Raw genomic sequence first — 21,402 nt, forward strand, 5'->3', positions numbered from 1 at the left:
TGATTGACTAAAAAAAGAAAACAGTTTTGGTCAAAAACAAAAAAGAAAGGGGCAGTGGAAAGGAAGCAGGTAGATTATAACTGAGTTCTTCATAGAAAAGAGAGTAATGCCAGATGTTGAACTTTGCTACGAAGTTTTCTTGCCCTTCTAAGAGTCTTGCTCTCTGACACCTCAAAAACTTGGTTTCTACCTTTTATTCCTTCTCTAGGGTCCCAGCCCCTTAAGGAATTGGCTGTGTATATAGTAGTTTATGATTTGCTGTATTACTTTTTCTATTAAATGTTTTACAAAAGAAAGAAACAGATCATTTTGTTGACTTTACAAGCCATTGTTTTTAGATAAAATATCTAAAGTTTAATATTCTTTACTGGAAAATATGAAATAAAAATGTGCCTTTTAAAAGGGGACAGATGGACTCAAAATTTGTACATTGGATTTTATTTAATTGGTTCAATTCAGAAAACCATGCACTTGCGATTCTGTATATAAAAGATTAAAAAAGAAAAGGATCATTTTAATCTCCATATTAAATTATTCATTAACTCTTTTAATCTTACTAAGTAGGAATAGATGAGATTAATCAGAAAATTAAGCAAGACTCAAACTCTTTCTACCACTTAATTATTGGTAAACCTTCTCTTACATCTACCAATTTAATCTGTCAATTGTGGAACTTGCTTCCTAAAATTGCTGAATTGGTATAGGTAGACTGGAAATGAGAAGGAAAGAAAATATTTGGCAGAGATGGTATAGATGCATCTTAGAAGAAATGTTTTCTCTCCTAATTACTGTAATTGTAACTATGGTGTATTTTCTTGTTGATAAGTACTTTTTCAGATCTTGATCAACATGTATATTTTCTGTATTAAGCTTATTTTCTGTGTGTAAGATTTTTTTCTGCTTACCTTGATCTTATGGCTGAAGCTTTGGAAAGTTTAATATTCCTGTCATATTTTTATGTTTGTATGGCCATTGTTTTCAAAAGAAAAGAATTATTCATTGATGGTTAAGATGACTCTTGCCTTTGTCAGTGCCAGCCACGACCTTCTATTCAGAGTCTGGATATGTTAACAATAAAACTATAGAGCTCTAAGTTTAAAACCTAGGCAGATCCTTGTTATTCTATAGCATCCTTTGTGAACCCCCTACTATATCCACTATTATTGGTATGTAGCACTCTTCAGCTGGTGGCTTAATTAATTATCATTTTATTTAATTAATCTTTGCTCTTTCTTCATGGTGTGGAAGTAATTACTGTCACTTGATGAAAATTGAGTATGTGTTTGCACAGAATTTCATGCATCTCTTTTAAAGTTTGAGATGTTTTTGTAACAAGCACCCATCTTTTCTATACTCTCTTTTACAAATGAATTTAAAACAACATAAAGTCCTCGTATTTATTAATCATTTGATATAAGACAGTTCAATCTAAAACCGAGTAAATCATGTTCAGATTGTTTTCATTAGGATGAGATCACCAAATGAATTTCCATTATATGTTATTAATGTTCAGTGAAAGCATGGTTTCCCCTACTTCCCCCATCTCCACCGATCTATTTTCTAGCTCTATGAATTTGTACCTCATATAAGTGGAATCATACAGTATTTTTCTTTTTGTGATTGACTTATGTCCTAGCATTTGTAAGAATTTTCTTTTTTTTTGTAGTTTCAAAATTATTACCAAATATATATATTTGTATTTATATATACGTATGTATGTATTTATTTATTTATTTATGGAAATAAATAAGTTATTATGTAAATAAAAGGAGACCAGCAAAATGTTATGCCAAGCTATATCACAATTCCCCTGATATCAAAAAGATATATATATTTACAGTCACATATATCTGAATTTACTGTGAGTAGAAAGCTAAGTATTAGTTACTATGAAACTTCTCTAAGTGTCTATAAACCAGCTCACATTTTTGCTTGCACTATTTCTCAGGATGACAAATTTTGTAAGTTTGTATTACATAAGAATATTATATTTAAATTTTAGGTCATTTGTGAATTTTTAATATTCTGGGATTTGGTCAAAGGATCTTTTTTCATTTTTAAAAAATATATTTTATTGAATGTGTTATTATGGTAGTCCCATTTTCTTCTCCCTTTATTCCCATCCATCCTTCACATCCCCTCCTGCCCACGTTCACCTGGCCCTTTAGTTCATGTCCATGGGTTGCACATATAAGTTCTTTGGCTTGTACATTTCCTATACTATTCTAAACCTCCCCCTGTCTGTTTGCTACCTACCATTTATGCTACTTATTTCCTGTACCTTTTCCCCCTTTCTCCCTCTCCTTCGTTGGTATCCCATGTGATCTCCATTTCTGGGATTCTGTTCCTTTTCTACTTATTTGCTTAATTTTTTTTTGTTTTTGTTTTAGGTTTGGTTGTTGATAGTTGTGAGTTTGTTGTCATCTTACTACTCATATTTTTGGTCTTCTTTTTTTTTTAGATAAGCCCCTTTAACATTTCGTATAGTAAGGTCTTGGTGATGATGAACTCCTTTAACCTTGACCTTTTCTGGGAAGCACCTTATCTGCCCTTCCATTCTAAATGATTGCTTTACTGGATAGAGTAATCTTGGGTGTAGGTTTTCAGGACTTTGAATACTTCTTTCCAGCTCCCTCTTGCCTGTAAGATTTTTTTGAGAAATCAGGTGATCATCTTATGGGAACTCCTTTGTAGGTAATTATCTCCTTTTCTCTTGATGCTTTTAAGATTTTCTCCTTGTCTTTCATCTTGGGTAATGTAATTATGTTGTGCCTTGGTGTGTGCTTCCTTGGGTCCAACTTCTTTGGGACTCTTTGGGCTTCTTGGACTTCTTAGAAGTCTGTTTTCTTTGCCAGATTGGGGAAGTTCTCATTCATTATGTTTTCAAATAAATTTTCAATTTGTTGCTCTTCGTCTTCTCCTTCTGGCACCCCTATGATTTGAATGTTGGAATGTTTAAAGTTTTCCCAGAGGTTTCTGATCCTCTCCTCATTTTTTTGAATTATTGTTTCTTCACTGCATTCTGGTTGAATGTTTCTTTCTTCCTTCTGTGCCAAACTATTGATTTGAGTCCCAGTTTCCTTTTTGTCATTGTTGGCTCCCTATACATTTTCCTTTATTTCGCTTTTTATAGCCTTTACTTTTTCCTCTATTTTGTGACCATACTCAACCAGTTCTGTAAGCATCCTGATTACCAGTGTTTGAACTGTGCTTCTGATAGGTTGGCTATCTCTTCATCACTTAGTTGTATTTTTCTGGAGCTTTGATCTGTTCTTTCATTTGGGCTATATTTTTTTGTCTTGGTGCACCTTTTATGTAGAAAAGGGTGGAGCCTTAGGTCAATTTTCTTCTTTTTAAAGGTTAGATATTATATTGTATGTATAGCACATTTTGTTTATCTGTTGATTTTTCGATAGGCACTTGATTTGCTTTCACCTTTTGGGTACTATAAATAATGGTGTCATAAACATGGGTGTACAAATATTTGAGACCCTGCTTTCTCGGTAGCCAACTTCTTTTGTATTTTACTTTGTCTATTTAGTATTTAAAAAGCTCATCTTATATATTCAAATGGAAGTATTATTTTAAAAAGAAAGTAGTTTCATGTAAGTGGGTTTTGTAGGTTAATGGTAGCCTTTGTCTTGAATTGGGTCTCATGGGAATTTTGTGTGCCCATGTACAGTGTTGACTGTGAAGAAATGCTTAGAAAAATCACCCATGGGCGATACTAGAGAGATGGTAGCAAAGTATGTTTTTATGAGGTATTTCCCAAACTTAGAATTTTTCTTAAATCTAGAATTTTAATAATTCTCCAAGAATGAACAAAACATTTTGTGTTCTTACACACAATCTCTGTTTTGAAAGTTTTGGGTTCATTTGAAATTGTGCCTGGAGTATAATCTGTAGTTAGGTACCCATCGTTTCTCTGCATTGTTTTTAAAAACTTTAGAAAGTATATGTTAGTCACTTGATACAGGAAGTACAGATTCATCAAAAGAATTAATTAGGGTCCTACTAAGTGATTAGTATCAGTAGATTCTACTTTGGGAAATGAATTCCCTTTTCCTACTTTTTGTCACTTAACCCTTCACTTGATATATCAGTCCCTGTGAAAGAGCTTTGGGAATGTGGACTAGTTATTGGAGACTTTGGGCATTTAAGTAATTAACACATCACTTTATCATCTAAATCACAGAGGACTTAAAGGAATTTTTTTTAAAGATTTTATTTATTTATCTTTAGAGGGGAAGGGAAGGAGAGAGGGAGAGAAACATCAATGTATGGTTGCCTTTCGTGCGTCCCCTGCTGGGAGTTGGCCTGCAGGGAACTGGCCTGCAACCCAGGCTTGTGCCCTGACTGAGAATCGAACCGCTATCGTCTGAGTGGCAGGCCCACACTCAATCCACTGAGCTACACCAGCCAGGGCCTTAAAGGAATTTTTTTAAGAAAAAGAGGTTCTAAACTTAGTAGATGTTTCTTTGCAATATCTAGTTTTTTTCATGCAAGAATGAAAAAAAACAACTATTTGTATTTTGTCATAAAAAGAAGCTCAGAACGGCTAGGCATAGAGTATACCCTGTTTCGGAGTCAAGGATGAAAAAGACTGATCCTTAAAACAGAAAAGAGAGAAATGGCTGGACTGAGAGATCTCCAGCTCTTTCAACTTTTCCTTGGGATTGATTGGAAAGTGGAAATAATGGAACTAAAGCTTCAGAAGGTACATTCAGGAACACAGTGAATTGTTTTGTTGCTAATGGTTACTGATCCTTTCTCATTTTCACTTTCTTTTGCTATTTTCATAAAAGTGGATCTACTCATTTGGATTCAGGTTTTAGAGAAGATTTTACTAGTGTGAGTTAGTTATCACATCATTTTGATTAGTTTTGATATAATGTTGATTTGATTTAGTTTAGGAATAATCAATGCTCTGATGGAAACCAGTTTTATTAACTTGAACTATTATTTGCTTCATTTTTAAGGTTTATCTTTAAGAGCTGAATTCTTCAGATTTTCATGTAGGGTGGCACTACTAAACTATAGAAAGCCATGTGGGTTCATCTACTCTTAGAAGTATCAATGGATGGGGATAAAAGATGGAGAGGCCTAAATTATGCCCTATTTTAAATATACCTTTAGAATAGGGCATAATTTAGGTGTCTCCAAAGGTGTATTTTGGTGTGGAAGTTCTATAGTGTATGTAGGGAGTTTTATGAAATAGTGATGAAGATGCTCTGACATAACTTATTTTCCACACGTTTCGGAGACAAGGATTGATATACAGCCAGTTCCATGCAAATGCATATGCCACTCACTGAATTGTACTCCTCTGCTATACCATACCAAAGAAGTATCCATCATAGTATCCTTTTGGATTTATATCTTTCACTTTCTTCTCTCCTTAGGTATGGATGAACGAGGAAGTACGACGTCTTGGGGAACAAGTGGTCAACCAAGCCCCTCTTATGACTCATCTAGAGTAAGTTTGCTCATCAACCCTTGATTAAAACTCTAAAGATAATTTGCTAAATAAGTTCTTTCATATATGAAGTCAAGTTCTTAAAGAGAAATGAAGATTAATTTTCTTCATTAGAATATAGAATACCCAGTACCTTCATAGTAGATTTAAAGTTCTTTCCACTAACTATCATATGTTGAGAATGTATTTTATCTCCTAAAATGAAGAAAACATTCCTGGTGTGATTTCTATACCTGGACTACTTACAATAGTCTTTACTAAAATTGGAAGAGCTTGGAATGCCTCACTAAGTATTCTCCATAAATAGCCATTTTTTCTTCATGTATTGTTTATTTGTTTTGAGAGATGGCACTAGCTTTCAACATACGAGCTTCCAGTCTCCTCTCTTCCATTCTTGCTCCAGTAGTCATCAGCTGTTTATATCAGGGACTCTATAGCCCTGTCTCTTGGAAGCATATCAAAACACATAATAACAGATGACATTTCTTGGTTGGCAGTTATGAGAAAATTGGATCAGGCTAACATACTACTCACTGAAAGGTCAATGGATTAAAGCTTCAACAATGAACAAACAGGAAATCTTTCAAATCTTAAAATAATGTAAACTGAGGAATTGAAAATTAGACCAAAAATTGGCAATAATATTAAATGCTGTGTCCCCAGACCTCCTAATAAATTGGTGAGGTTAAGAGGTGTGTTTTCCAAAAGGACATATCTTGAATGATTAATAAACATTTATTTCTCTCAGAATTAACCAAGAGAAGATAGACAAGCATAAAATTTATGGTTACTTAACCCTAGAAGCAAATTGGCTTTAAGTGGAAGGAAAACTGAATTATGTGATTGGAGGTTATGGTCTCCATATGGGTTATGTTTGGCATTGAAAATTCTTACTTAAGATACTTATTAAAGTTTGTGGTTTTGCTTTAGATGGGCTGTGGCCTATGTTTAATTTATTCCAAATAATTTTGGGAAGAACTAGGATAGTCATTTATAATCCAAAAAGATATAGAGAGTGACTGTTAAGAAAAATTTCAGTATTTTATTTTTAGAATCAATGCTAAGAAAGCTGGTTATAGTGTAAAAAAGCACTGTCCTGTATCACGAGACATGGATTTATTATCGACTCTTCTATGAATTTGGCATTTACTCTTGGACACCTTATTTTATTTTGGGGATAGTTCAACTGGTTGATGTCCAGATTTTCTTCCACCGTTAAAAGTTTTTGATTCTTTGAATAATATTATGAATAGGAAAGGTAGGTTTCCTCTTTAGATTTTGAAGTAGGGATTTTACATAGTGGGGAACACAATACTATTCATTACTACTGGATTATTTTTAATTAAATATATTGGGGTGACATTGATTAATCACATTACCATACTTTGCTTTGTATAATGTTCTCCTATGTATAATGCGTACCCATGTTTTTAGCCCAAACTTTCAGGAAAAAAGTCTTTCTCTTTAATTTCTTTAAAGCTTTTATTTATTTTTAGAGAGAGAGTAAGGAAGGAAGAAAAAGAGGGAAAGACATATCAGTGTGTAAGAGATAGGTCGATGGGTTGGTTGCCCCAGCACATTCTCAGCTGGGGACCTGGCCTGCAACCCAGGCATGTGCCCTGAGTGGGGATTGAACTGGTGATCTTTTGGTTCACAAGCCAGCATTCAGTTCACTCAACCACACCAGCTAGTGCTTGAATGAATGAATGAATGAGTGAATATCCAGAAAGAAAATTGATTGTCCAGGGTATTATTTTGCATACAAATACCATTATTGCTTTCTAGAGTTGCACTTTTAATGCATAAGTAAAAAATTTAAAACATTTGTATAAATACATTCAATTTTCTTTCTGTTTGAGTACTAAAGCGGATTTTAGGAGAAGAGAATATGATAATGTGACCAAACATTTATATGTGTCATGATCCTGAAATGATGTTTGCCTCTAGAGATGGACTTCAAAGCAAGTCTTGCTTTTTCTCTTTGCTGTTTGATATACAGTTCAAACATAAATGTCATTTTTTGCTTATTATTATTTTTGACTGTATTGTATGCAGTGAGAAGTTAAATTTACTTCATAGTAACATAGAAGTTAAATTTATTTCATAGTAAACTTCATAGTAAACATAGAAAACTATTTTGAAAAAGTTTTATAATACATCTTTTTTAAAAAACAAGATTAATCCCTAGATATTTTCAGTCTGCCATGCCAGTATATATGTATTTTGTGTGTGAGTGTGTAATACATATTTCTAGCTGTGTAGTGAGAGATCAGATAGAATGGTGATTTAATGCTGTCCTTAAATTTTGTTCCTATTGAAATCCACTTTTCCACTAACTCTTCTCCTATCCTAGTGATTTTGAATCTGAAATAGTGTAGTGAGCTAGTTATGTTTCATTAAAATTTCAAATCATTTATTTTTACCATGAGCTCTTCTCAGCAGCAAAGACATTTATGGATGTGCCTGAAACTCTTCTCACCAATTCTTTCTGGGAAGATTATCTATTTTAGGGGGTTTGTTAATAAACACCATTCACTGTCTTGGCCATTATTTTTGTAAGGTAAAGATGGATATATTTTGTTAATGAGAATCTCAGTTAACCAAAATACATAATTTTCCTGAGTATTTTAATATATATATGTTGAGTTTTTTCAAATTCAGAAACAAGTATTGGTGTTGGCTAAAAATTGGTTTGATATATTTCAGTAAAATGGTAATTTTAGTAAATAATAATTTTTGACAGTACTGTAAAACCATATTCGGCATATTAACTTTATTAATACTATATATTACTATGTATTTTACTGTGTAACATTGTCTATACAAAATCATATGGGTTGAACTTTTTATTTAACAGCTTTTCAAGGGGAATGTTTGAATGTTTTCATCATTGTGGTTGTCTTTTACCAGTTCTTTCAGAAGTAGGAAAAGTCACCCTAGCAGGGCTCCTGTTGTGTCTGGTGTGTCTTCCCAAATCCACCAGAAAAGTAGCCTCACAATGTACAGGTGGTATGGTTGAGTTTCTGGTTATCAGAATTACTCACAGCACAGCATTCAGTGCAGAATTTTTGTTAGGCAGACACAGAAATAAATACTGTACCTAATAGTGACTATAGAAGAAATGGTTGGCATTCTTAGGAAATGTGGAGATGAGACAGAACATGTTTCAGACACTTAGAGGGACGTAGCATAGTATTTGTGGTGTGTACCTCAGACCTCTCTACTTTAGTTAGAGTCCTGGTTTCTGCACTGTTGACCTACTACCCAGGTGCAGAACAAAAACACATATGAACAGATAAAAACATCATTGTGATGTGACTAGCACTGCTAATTCAGAAATATGTGTTAATGGTGATCAAGTTAAAGCATCAGAGATTGAAATCAACAATTAAAATCTCGGATAGTTTAGATGTGGGCAAAGGGTATAGTTAATGAGTTTGTCCTGCCCCTTTCTTAGTTTTTTTATCTTTTCCCGAAAACAGATATTTTCTGTATTTGACTTTGTATTAGGCATATAAAGGTCAGAGAATATCACTAGTTCTCTTAATAACTATAGTGTTAATGGTTTATTCCAGTTTAAATTTTTTTTCTTCTTTAGAGGGCACTGGCTAAGAGCACAGACTCTGGAGCCAGACTGGGTATGAGTCCTGTTCCTGCCACTTACTACCTGCATTCTGGACCAGCTACTTACATTCACTTTATCTCAGTTTTTTACTCATCTGGGAAATCGGGATAGTGTGACTACTTTAAAAGGTCATTGCAAGGCCGTGGCTGGTGTGGCTTAGTGGATTGAGTGCTGGCCTATGAACTAAAAAGCATTGCCAGTTCAATTCCCAATCAGGGCACATGCCTGGATTGTGGACCAGGCCCCTAGTTGATGGAGTGTGGGAGGCAACCACACACTGATGTTTCTTTCCCTGTCGTTCTCCCTCCCTTCTCCTCTCTTTAGAAATAAGTAAGTAAAAGGTCGTTGTGAGGTCGTTTATACATACGGTCTCTTAAGTGAGATAGTATGTATAAAATGCTTAGTGTCTGGTATATAGTGAGTGCTTTATAATTGTTGACTTTAATTTTATGTAGATCAGAATTCACCAATTAAATTTATGTGTAACAATTAAACAAATCAATGAAAATATTTGCAAATGTGTTTCATTCTAAGTAGAATGAGTAAGAATTATTTGCTGATTCAGTGATACTTTATATACTTTTACTTCTTTTACTTGTGTAAAGGACATAAGTGAAATTGATTTCTTTGCCTTCAATTGTCTCTTGAGAATGCAGAATTCTGACAAAAACTTTCACATAAAAGTTTTAAGTCCATTTAGTATGATACTTTATACAAATTGGGTAGTCCATACAAATTTGCTGAATATAATCAAATATGGGAAGAATTATTTAATTTACTAGATTATGTTTGGAGATCAAGGGAGGAAAGTAATGAAGTTGACTTAAGATGGTAAAGTTTGAAGTGGATGGTGGTGGTATTAATGGCAATAGGCCTTCCTACTATGCTTATAAATTGTTGCTCTGATTGATGACACTATGTAGTGAAGCATATTATTTAAGATTGCAGCCTCTGGGTAGTTGTACTCTGTGACCTAGGACAAGTTACTTAATCTCTTTGTGTTTCAAGATTCTCATGTCTAAATTTATGATAATTTTATACATACCTTGTATAGGGTTTTGGTAAGATGAACTGTAACAGTAGCTATTGAATATTTTATTTATTCATGCAATAAATGAAAGTTGCTATGACTATTATTAGCACCATTATTATTACTTTCAAATACTTAATATTTCATTGTGCATTTTAATGGATATACTTCCTCATGTGCAAATTCTGTTTCTGAAATGCAGTCTGATCATTTTAGTTCATGGAAATTCCAAAGGGTCATCTAATCTTGGTTTTCCTGCCTCTCAGCTCTCCTATACAACCTGGGCCAAGCTCAAAATACTGAAGTGCCATTGGGATTTGTACCCTGGCCTAGGGGTTACGATGGTGCTCACAAGAGAGAGAAGTGTTCTTGTTGACACTATTTTGTAAGGTAGAATTTTTCATTTCTTAATTTAAAAGGTAGAGGAATTCACTGTTAGGTAACTATCAGTACTAATAGAAATTATTTTTATAGACACCATCAGTGACCAGGAGTTGGCATTTTAATCATGAGAATTTTTCAGGTTATATATAATCTATTATGGTAGTTATTTTTGGAAAAGAAGTAACATTCAGTTGCATCGGGTTCGAGTGCTTATTTTTTCTAATTGCTAAATTTCTGCCATAGTTTTTCCCTTCTATTTATAATATGGTTTTTAGAGCAAAATAATCATATGTATATTGTTCTTCTTTTTGTCCCTATTTTACAGTATTACAGAGTTTTCAAAATTAGAAGGCATATTAGTTATTTACATCCAGTGCTTTTATTTCATAGATGAGAAAACTAAGACTTAATGAGTTTGAGATTTAGCTAGTTTGTGATTTATGCTTTTGATACAAAGTACCTATGAGATTTGGCTAGATTGTGAATTCTATGCTAGTACTTTTTAACACTCTTACTTTAGTATTTCCAACTCAAAGAAAAACTATCTTAAATTCTCTGTCGTATGCTGAAGGAATGGGAAAAGAGAAAGGTGAAAGAGAAGAGTATCTGTAATTGATATCCCAGAAGAGGACACTGGACATGATATGGTAAAAAGAAATTGGCTTAGAAAGTATGGTGTATTGCGAGGCAGAATAGCATAGAGCTTAAGAGCTCGAATATTGAAATCAGGTTGTCTGGGTTCTGTTTTTTGGCTCTCCTACTTCTTAGTTGTATGACCTTAAGCATGTTACTTCTCTTTACCTCAAACTTTTTTTCTTTTCTTTTTTTTTTATTGATAGAAGGGGGGAGTTGGTACTAATAATAACTACCTTATTAAGTTCCGGACATAAGCCTGTTAGTGGAGAGGGGGAAAACCAGTTATGTGGTGATGAGTTGGCTTTAAACTACTTGGTTTAACTGTTGTATATGACTCAGCACAGAGTAATTTGAGGGACTTTCTATTAAGGGATAAATAGTAGGTATATTTTGAGGTCTTTTATTTTAATGATTTCTGTTGTCTGTCGCAATGAAGGGATATTAAGGTGTGGTTTATTTAAAAAACATCAGCAGTGGCCATTTTTCAGACCAGTTTTCAGGAATATGTATGGGTGGCAGCTTGATAAAACCAGGTTAACTAAAAAGTGAAAATGTGAGGATACAAGGATTTAGGAGTTGCCCTAGCCTCCTAAGAGTCATATACAAAGACATATAGATCAGATACTTGGACTAAAGGAAAGCAAAATAAAATAAAAATTTAACTAGAGCAAACATATATCTTTCGGCTTCTGTTAATGTAACTTCCCTTTTGGAAATTGAGTTCATAAGGTTTTCTGGATGCATTTACTGCCAGATGTGGCTAAAGGACTCCTGGACCATTTCTGCCAGATGTGGCTAAAGAGCTCTTTAATTTTGCTCAGCACTCTCTCCATTCTTAGCAGGGTTTCAGTTTCTTTTCGTTCATGTGGAAGAGTTAGGTTAGAGCTAGGCCACTCTATAGTTTGATGGGTAGTGAGTTGGAGATGGATGGGGTAACAGAGCCTTAGTTTCCCTCACATGCTATCTATAAAAATACACATAGGTGTCCTGGCTGGGTTGCTCAGTTGGTTGTAGAGTCATCCTCTGCACCAAAAGGTTGTGGGTTCCATCTTCTGTCAGGGCACATACTTAGTTATGGGTTCAATCCCCAGTTGGGGCACATATAGGAGGTAACTGATCTATGTTTCTCACATCTCTCTCTCTCTTGCTCTTTCTCTCTCTTGAATCAAACATATCTTCGGGTGAGGATTTTAAAAAATGCGCAGAGATCATTTTGACCCCAGGAAGGGTTATACTGGCCAGAGTTTTGGGAGAACGTGGTGTGTAGTTCCTTTATATTTTACAGTAGAGGCTTTGGGAATGTCTAGTGGTAAAGAACCTGTGGTTTTCTTTTTCCAGCAGAACACTATGGCATGGTAACCACCATCATAAATTAAGGATGATAATGTCATCTGCCTGCTTTTAAGTAGCTTTTGGCCTGCTGTGGTCCCCAAGTTTTAAGATGCTTATATTTTTAAATACACTCGATTTCTTTCTTAATTGTAAACATGAATAAAGATATGTCTTTGTGTTCAGGAAATATGGTTAGAAATACAAGTCATATTTACCTAAAGAGTGAAATAAATTATAAAACCTTAACTCTTTTAAGGTAGCAAACAGTTAACTACCACATTAATTTCATTGATAACAGTGAGATTACAGGAGAGGGCAAGATTACTTTGGGTGGTCAGGAAAAGATTTTAATAGAAGAGGAAGTGTTTGAGTAGAATATTATAGGACAGATAGTATTTGTACAACATGAATAAGGTTGAAGTGAAGGCAACTTTCTGGAAATGTGGAATGATGAGACCACAAGTACAGATTCCTCCCAAATCACAAAATTCAGTACATAGTAAAATAGTTTGCTTTGTAGGTAAATAATGTGAAAAGGCAAGGAACCTTTGTATAGAAGAAATATAGTACATTCTTTGGGAAGTAGAGTGCCAGTTAAAAATATACTTTTACACAGGTAATGACACATAGTGTTTTAAAATCAATATGTTGTGGTATGGAGAACAGAACCAAAGTAAAAGAATGATAAAAAATAAGATGATCTGGTAAGATGTTACTATACAGTCCCACTTGCTGTGAGCTGAAACTTGCATTGGGATGGTAGGATCAAGATCACAAAATAATGGAAAGAAGAGAAATTTCACAAAAGGAAAAAACTGACATACTTGGAAACTGGGGAAGGTATAAAACCATATAGATGTACTGCCCCCAGAATGATGACTGCCAAATTAAACTCCACATGTTTTATTTAAGCTTTGAAAGGTTAATGTGGTTGTGTTATCCAGCTACCAGATTATCTGATTTTGATAGTTTCCCTTATAAATGGGAAAATCTAGCTGTGTGAATAAAAATTAAATAAAATAGTTTACCTACGGACCTTCATTTTGTTAGCATTGATGTGCAGTAAAGATTAGTGTTACTCTCCTTTAGACAGATATTTCCTTTCTCTAGATTGTTTATTGTTTCCTTTTTATTTTTAAAGGGGAAAGTGGTGTAGGTTTTACAGCTAGGAGAAGTTCAAATGCAATAATTAGAAAGGACACACAAATTTTGAAATAGTATTTTATGCCTCTTGATCTCAGGTACAAAACACGAGATGAAGCAGTTAAATAGCAAAGCAGGACAGGAGGGACAGAATTAAAGTAAGTGTTTTCTATGTATTGCATCTGTGTTCCCATTAATCTCTGTTTTGTTATGTAACTGCTCCTTCTGAATGTTGTGAATGTGAAGAAAACTGTGGGTAAGAAAAGGGTGTATTTTAAAGTTAGAGTTAAATAAACCTATGAGGGAAATATTTGTAACACTTGGTTGCGTTCAAAATAGCACCTGCCTGTATATTGTAATCTTAATGTTCTTGGATAAGAAAATAATTGAGTTAAGATGATACAAGCTCCTTTGAATCTCTTGCCAATTGATATTTAAAATGAAAGAATCACGTGCCTATCTGATTGTCCAGGGTTCATGTTAAGCCAGTCAAACTCATTTCTTCAGTATAGCCATTCTTCCAAGGACAGTGCCTGTTGAGATGCTTTAATACAAGTCTTTTGAAAAGAGCCTTTGCACCAGTTTTTCACCTCACTGTGAATTTTTCTAATTTTCTATGCCTATGAAATAGCAATTCTCTCCTTTTTCTAAACAGTCGTCTTTGAAGTTAATAAGTAGAAGTCAAAACAAATGTTCGAGTCTCTTTTGTGTCCCTTTTTGTAATTGTTGAGGTCTTACTTTCTGCAGCTTTTAAATTATTTCCTCTAAACTTAGGAAATAATTGAGGACAGATTTTGAGCTAAATGTATTTTTAGGCATGCTTAACCTTTTATTAATAACAATAATCATAACTAGCATTTGTCACAATATAGTTTAAAACTTTTCACATGTCAGCTACCCTAAGTCTCAACCCAGTAACAAATCATTTTTAAAATCCTGTACATTTTAAAGTTTGAGGAAAGTTAGGCTTAAGAGATGTAGAAAACTTAACCAGATATTAAATAACTAAGACTAATACAACTGTAAATTACTGTCCTTTTCTACCATATTATACTTGCCAAAGTATAAAAGAGACCCCAAAACAGTTGTTATTTCTACTTGTCAAGGACTTTAAAGATAGATACTGTAGAAGTTGTAACATGATGGAATTATCATTATTTCTTACAAAAATACTAATCACTTTTATATGTAAAAAAACAGAGCCATGTAATAAATCAGATAAGTTTGCTTTCTGGTTTTATCATATTTGACCTTGGAAAAGATAAATAATTTCTGAGCCTCAGCTTTCTTACCTCCAGAGAGATTTATTGCAAAAGAAATGCGTAAGAATTGAGGAAGTTTTATAAAGTATTTAGTACAATATCTGGAATTTAAGTAGTATATGTGTTTCTCATTTTACATTGTCTCGTGAAAAGCATACAGATCCCTTACAAAACCATGTCAGGAATTTTACAAGTCTTGGATGCTCCTTAGGGAGAAAGCTGTTTTGAATTCCTGGAGTAAGTCCTAAACAAGATGAGAGACTACTACACTTTTTAAATACTCACAAATAGATTCTATTAATCAGGAAAAATAAATTATGTATACAAAACTGAAACTATTGGAAAAGTTTATTGCATCACAGATCTTGGAATGTAAAATTATTGGGGGGAAATAGGTAACCCAGATTCTTAAGGATGTAGACTAAAAGAAGAGGTTTCAGTTTCAAAGGATATTTACATCAACAATTATAAGACCTAAATGAGATTATGTAGTCAAATACAGCATAATCAGTTAATTTTAGTTTCTTTTGTAGTGTACTTTTGTTGTCGTATATTTTATGTTGTCATATGGTGTTGTCATTTTCTAAGAATAACAAGCTTGGAAAGTTTTCCTTCAATACACTGATTGACACTTAATCCTTTGTGCTATCAAATGAAATAATTATTTGGTTGTAGTTTTATGTAATAATCAATGTGCTGGATTTTGCATGGGACAGAATATATTCTTGTTGTTTAGTATAGAAAATTAAGTGATTAAACAATAAAGTATTGTCTGTCCTGAACCAAATATCATCTTTACATTGGTGATACCATTATATCTCATTTAGTTTATACTTTTCTGAGGTAGTGCTCTGTAAATATTGTTCTTGATTTGCCACTAACTCTACCTTATTCTTTTAGATAACTTTTCTTCAGTATCTTTCTTCCCATTTTGGAATCATACAGTCTTCCTTTGGATTTTTGTACTCTTGTTTGTGGGGTGTTCACATTCTTTCTTCTACTTTTTTATTCATGAAGCTTTTATTGAGATTCCACTATTTATGCTCACTGGAATTAGTTGGGCAAAACAAAAATTATTAGTTCACATACCCTGGGCAAAAGTAGTGCCCATTCTCATGAGGAAAACAAATTATTATACTGTAGAAAGATAAAAGTTCTAATAATGATGGCCCAGGGAGAATAGAAGCACAGAAATAAAAGCAGTACTTACTTATGAAACCTCAAGGGCATACCAAGTGAAATGATTATCTGTTTTGTAATACAAAAAACAGAGGACTTAAGCCCAGAGGCTTCTTCAATTAGACAAGTGAACTTGGTCAAATTAGTTACTTATTCTGGATATTAGTACCTAACATGTAAAACAAAAATTTTGAACAAGATTATAATTTCTTAAACTGTGCTTAATAGGATACATATTAATAAATAATTTATGAATTCAGCAGTCCACGGTCCATAAACAGAGTTCTTTGTTGGTATTAAATTTTTGTTTTTAATGTTATTATAAATTATGAATCTTTAAGAAAGGAATAGAATATACTTCCCACATATTTCCCCAACAACACAGTCCTTCTATGTCACTTAGGAATTGAATATGAATGTTAGTAACAATCTCAAGAAATACTACATTAGACAGTTCATACATTTAACTATTGATTTATATCTGTGATCCATTTGAATTTCATTTCTGAATAAGGTGTGAAGTAAGGGTTTGATTTTATTGGTACCATTGTTTAAGAGATTATTCTTATTTTCATTGAATTCCCTTTTCATTGAATTCCCTGTTTACTCTGAAAATCAATTGACATATATGTTGGGGTCAGTTTTTGACTCTATTTGACTCTGTTCCATTGGTTTATCAAAACACCAATACTATACCTTTATTACTGTACCTTTACCACTGTTTTTATTACTGTACCTTTAAAATAAATTTGAATATGAGGTAATATGTGTCTTCCAGCCTGTTAATTTGGTTTCAAATTTGTTTGGCCTGCTTAGGTGTTTTGCATATAAATTAAAATATTTAAACCCGGTGTATCAGTTTCTATGAAGTCTTCTGGATTTTGATTAGGATTGTGTTGAGTCTGTAGATTGGTGTAAGGGGAATTGATACTTTAACAATGGGGAACCTTCTGATCCATGAATGTGTTATATTCTTCCATTTACATCTTTTTAAATTTCTCTTAGTAATATTTTATAGTTTTCACTGAATCCATCTTGCACAATTTTTATTCAGTTTATAACTAAATTTTTAATGTTCTTATGATTACATTTTTAATTTCAAATGGTATAGATTTCTGTATATTGACCTTATATCCTGCTGTAGATTTCTGTATATTGACCTCATATCCTGCACCTTGCAAATAAACTCACTAGCTAGAATATCTTTTGGTACATGCTGAAGTATTTTCTATTTGGATAGTATGTCTTCTGTGAACAATGAGAGTTTAATTTTTCCTGTTCAATCTGAGTTTTTCCCCTTATTGAGTTGGTATGATTTCTTGTATAATGCTGAATTAAGGAGTAAGAGTAGATAGCTTTGCCTTGTTCTTGATCTTGGAAAAACAGTCTTCCACCATTCAGTATGATATAGCTGTAGGTTTCATTCATATGCCTTATTAGATTAGGGAAGTGCCCTTTTATTCCTGTTTTGTTGAGTATTTATCAAAAATGGATGTTAGATTTTCTGCATCTATGGAGATGCTTATATAGTTTTCTTTTTTAATGTGTTACTGTGGGAATTGTATTGATTGCTGTTTTTTATTTTAAACCAGCCTTGTATTCCTGAGATAAATAACACCGAGTTATTATATATTTTCCTTTTAAGTATTATTAAATTAGATTTTTTAAAATGTTATTAAGAATTTTTATATTTGAGTAATACTGATCTGCCAGAATTTGTTTTTTGTAATGTCTTTGTCAGAATTTAGTATCATAGTAATACTGGCCTCAATGAATGGGAGTTTACCAGTGAAGATATATGGCCTGGAGTTTTGTTGGGGGGATGATTTTTACTTACAAATTTAACTTTTTAATAAAAGACTATTCCAGTTATTTTTTGAGTGAGGTTTGTGATTTTAAGAAAAGTGATTGTTTTATTTAACTTGAATTTATTGGCATAAAGTTATTAAAATATTTTTATCTCTTAAATATTTGTATTAGTTATCTCTTGCTACATTAACAAATAACCAGAAACTTAGTTCCTTAAGATAACATACATTTATTTTCTCAGTTTCTGTGGGTGAGGAATTTGGCATAGTTTTATCTTTGTCCTCTGCTTCAGGATCTTTTACATGGCTGTAAGCAAGGTATTGGCCAGAACTGGGGTCCCATTTGAAACACTGATTTGGAAAGCATATGCTTCCAAGCTCATGTGTTTTTTTTTAAGGCAATATTCAGTTCCTTTTGGTTTCTTGAACTGAGGGCCATAGTTCCTTGTTAACTGTTGGCTGGAAGCTGCCCTCAGCATCATCTTGCCAATTAGGTCTTTTCAACATAACAGCTTAATTCATCAAAGCCAGCAGGGGAGGGGTCTGCTAGCAAGATAGAAGACACAGTATTATGGAACATAATTATAGACATGACATCCCATCACTTTGCCATATTTTATTGGTAAGAAGCAAGTTATTAGGCCAGCTCACACTCAAGAGGAATGGTTTACATGTGGGTGTGAGTACCAGGAGACAGACTGTGGGGCCATTTTAGAGTTTGTACCATCCTCATTCCTGCTACCAAGGAATTGTTTCCTCTTTCCTCGTCAGTATGGCTAGAGGTTTAATCTATTTTACTGACATTCTCAAAGAACTTATTTTTTGTTTCATTGTTCTTTGCTTGTTTGTATTTTTTTCATGTGTTTGACCCTTACCCTTACTTAGAGTTTAATTTGCCCTTTGTTTTTCTGATTTCTTTTTTTTTAAAGATTTTATTTATTTATTTATTTTTAGAGGGAAAGGAGAGAGGGAGAGAAACATCAATGTATGGTTGCCTTTCGTGCGTCCCCTGCTGGGAGTTGGCCTGCAGGGAACCGGCCTGCAACCCAGGCATGTGCCCTGACTGGGAATTGAACCGCGATCGTCTCGTTCGCAGGCCCGCCCTCAATCCACAGAGCTACGCCAGCCAGGGCTTGTTTTTCTGATTTCTTAAGGTGGAGGTTGAGGTCACTGATTTGAGGCCACTCACCTTTTCTAATAGGCGTTTTAGTGCTGTGAGTTTTTCTCTGACAGTGATGTTACCCACATCCCACAGTTTTTGTTATGTTGTATTTTCATTTTACTCAATTTAAAATACTTTATAAATTTCCAATTTAGTACTTCCTTGACCCATGAATTATTTACAAATGAATAGATTTAATTTTGAAATATTTGGGGATTCTCTAGAGATATTTTATTACTCATATTTAATTTAATTCTGTGATTAGAAAACATGCTTCTGTGATCAGAGTAGTTCTTAGTGTAGATTTATATTTCTTTTTGGTATTACTTTCCTTTTGACTAATGGACTTACTTTAATATTCCTCATTGTATAGGTCTGGTTGTTATGAAGTTTTTCATCTTCCATGTATCTGAAATAGTCTTCATTTTTTACTAGGTATAGAGTTATAGGTTAAGCTAACCTCCTCTTTTCCCCCTTCCCCAACAATAATAGGATATACTTTGTTTCCCCCTCTCTTAAAGATCATCATTCCTGCACTCCCAATGTCCAGTGTCTCAAAACTATTGTTGAATGTATTTTTTTTTGTTTGGTGATTGTTTCAAGTGTGAGGATTACTCTGTTCTCTGTTACTTCATACTGTTTGGAAATAGATATGGAAGCCCTGAGAGCAGCACAAATGAATGAATGGAGAAATGAAGTCTTCACTATTAGCTTTTCCTGTACAACACTGAAGGTACTACTGGTTTATATAAGAGATCCTTGGAATTTTGATACTTTATTTGCTATTGTACAGTTGCTTTCCTTATTACCAACTATCCCTAAGTGTTTGTTTACTGATACTTTGTAATCAAAAGCCACAAATATGTTTTTTAATACAATGAAATTAGAAATCAAGCACTAACTGTGGAATCTTAGGCGTGGTGCTTGGCCTTGTGAATCTCTTTTTCTCATCTCTGAAATGAAGCCTCAGTCTTAAAATTTTTCTTTCACCTGGTTTTCCATATTCTAATCAGGTATAGTGGTGATGAGGGTTCATGATTTATTTTAAAATACAGTAAAAACTGTCGATCTTTGAACAACATACATTTGAGCCGTGCAGGTCCACTTACTTATATGTGGATTTTCAAAAATAAATATACAGGGTGGGGCAAACATAGATTTACAGTTATTTCTAGGGGAAGTAATACAGTATATAATAAGTAATAATACAAGAATAAATAATACAAGTAATAATATAAGAATAAATACAAGAATAATACAAGAATAATAATACAAGAATATAATTGTACTCATAATTATAAACTTACTTTTGTTCCACCTGTACAATTGGCTCTCTGTAGGCCTGGATTTCACATCCAGATTGAGCCAGTGCTTGCTTCGACCCAAAAGTTATACGTAGATTTTTGCCTGCACTAGAGTTGTTGCTCTAACAAACCCCCACTCTGCCCCATATTCTACCCCTCTCACTTGTCTGCATTGTTGAAGCATCAACTGTAATCTATTAATTTACCTACTGTGTTCCAGGGACTTTTCAGGGTCTGCTGGACCATTTTAAAGTATTTGCAAGTTTAAAACTATTTTTATAATACTACTAAGGTGTTATTTGCATTTTAGTCTTATTCTTTCCTGAGTGTACTGTGAAATTTTCAAATCCACATGATAGCTGATGATGCCTTTGCTCTGAAAGTTCTTTTGTTTTTTAAAATTTCTTAGGTATGATTTCTAATATGGTAAATATCAGTGGGTATGTCCCACATTAACAAAAGCTCATTGGGCTCTCAGTATTTTTTAAGACAAAAACATTTTTTTTTAATATAAGAAGCCATGAGACCAAAGGGATTCTGAGACATTGAAAGTGGCTGGCTTAATGGAAATTATTCTTTATTTAAAAGTGTAGTCTATTGACAAATTTCTTGGTGCTTCAGATCAAAAAATTAGTGGCTAACATTAATTTATCCGCTGTTATAGTTCCAAATCTAAATGAGTTTTCTACCATTCTCTGACTTTGAGAAAGTTATTTAAATTCTCTGAGACAAAATTTCCTCAATTATAAGATCTGAGTAATACAGTATCTGTATGTAGTTGAAATTAATGGATGTAATACATGAAAGCCCTTAATACAGTGCTGGCATGTATTGTATTAGTTAATTGATTTAGTAGGCAGTAAAAGTTAGCTGTGATTATTATGATGCCATAGAGGTGTGATTAATATTTCTGGTTTTTAGTTATCAATATGTTTTGTTCTGCTCTAGAGCATCCTTAGCAAATATTTATGCTATTTCTTTACCTGTCTGGCAATGCTCACTTGCCTTTGATGTTTGCACTTGAAGCTGTACTGTTATAGTGCCATTTTTCTAACCTGTTC

The 21,402-nt window shown here is 33.4% G+C and overlaps 1 protein-coding gene across 6 annotated transcripts in view; it reads left to right on the forward strand.

The window, feature by feature from the left end:
- Positions 1–21,402, forward strand: part of TCF12 (transcription factor 12) — a 366,824-nt gene that overhangs the window by 133,006 nt on the left and 212,416 nt on the right. For 5 of the 6 annotated variants that reach the window (XM_037053967.1, XM_037053964.1, XM_037053968.1 and 2 more), the window contains one exon: positions 5,403–5,476. In XM_037053967.1, the coding sequence (XP_036909862.1) occupies positions 5,403–5,476 (74 nt within the window). Of the gene's footprint in view, positions 1–5,400; positions 5,477–13,724; positions 13,785–21,402 lie in introns of those variants that run through there. The other variant, XM_037053969.1, reaches the window with a different exon arrangement.

The sequence above is a fragment of the Sturnira hondurensis genome, unplaced genomic scaffold, assembly GCF_014824575.4.
Source record: "Sturnira hondurensis isolate 20B ecotype Veracruz unplaced genomic scaffold, ASM1482457v3 Scaffold0008196, whole genome shotgun sequence".
NCBI classification, from domain to species: Eukaryota; Metazoa; Chordata; class Mammalia; order Chiroptera; family Phyllostomidae; genus Sturnira; species Sturnira hondurensis.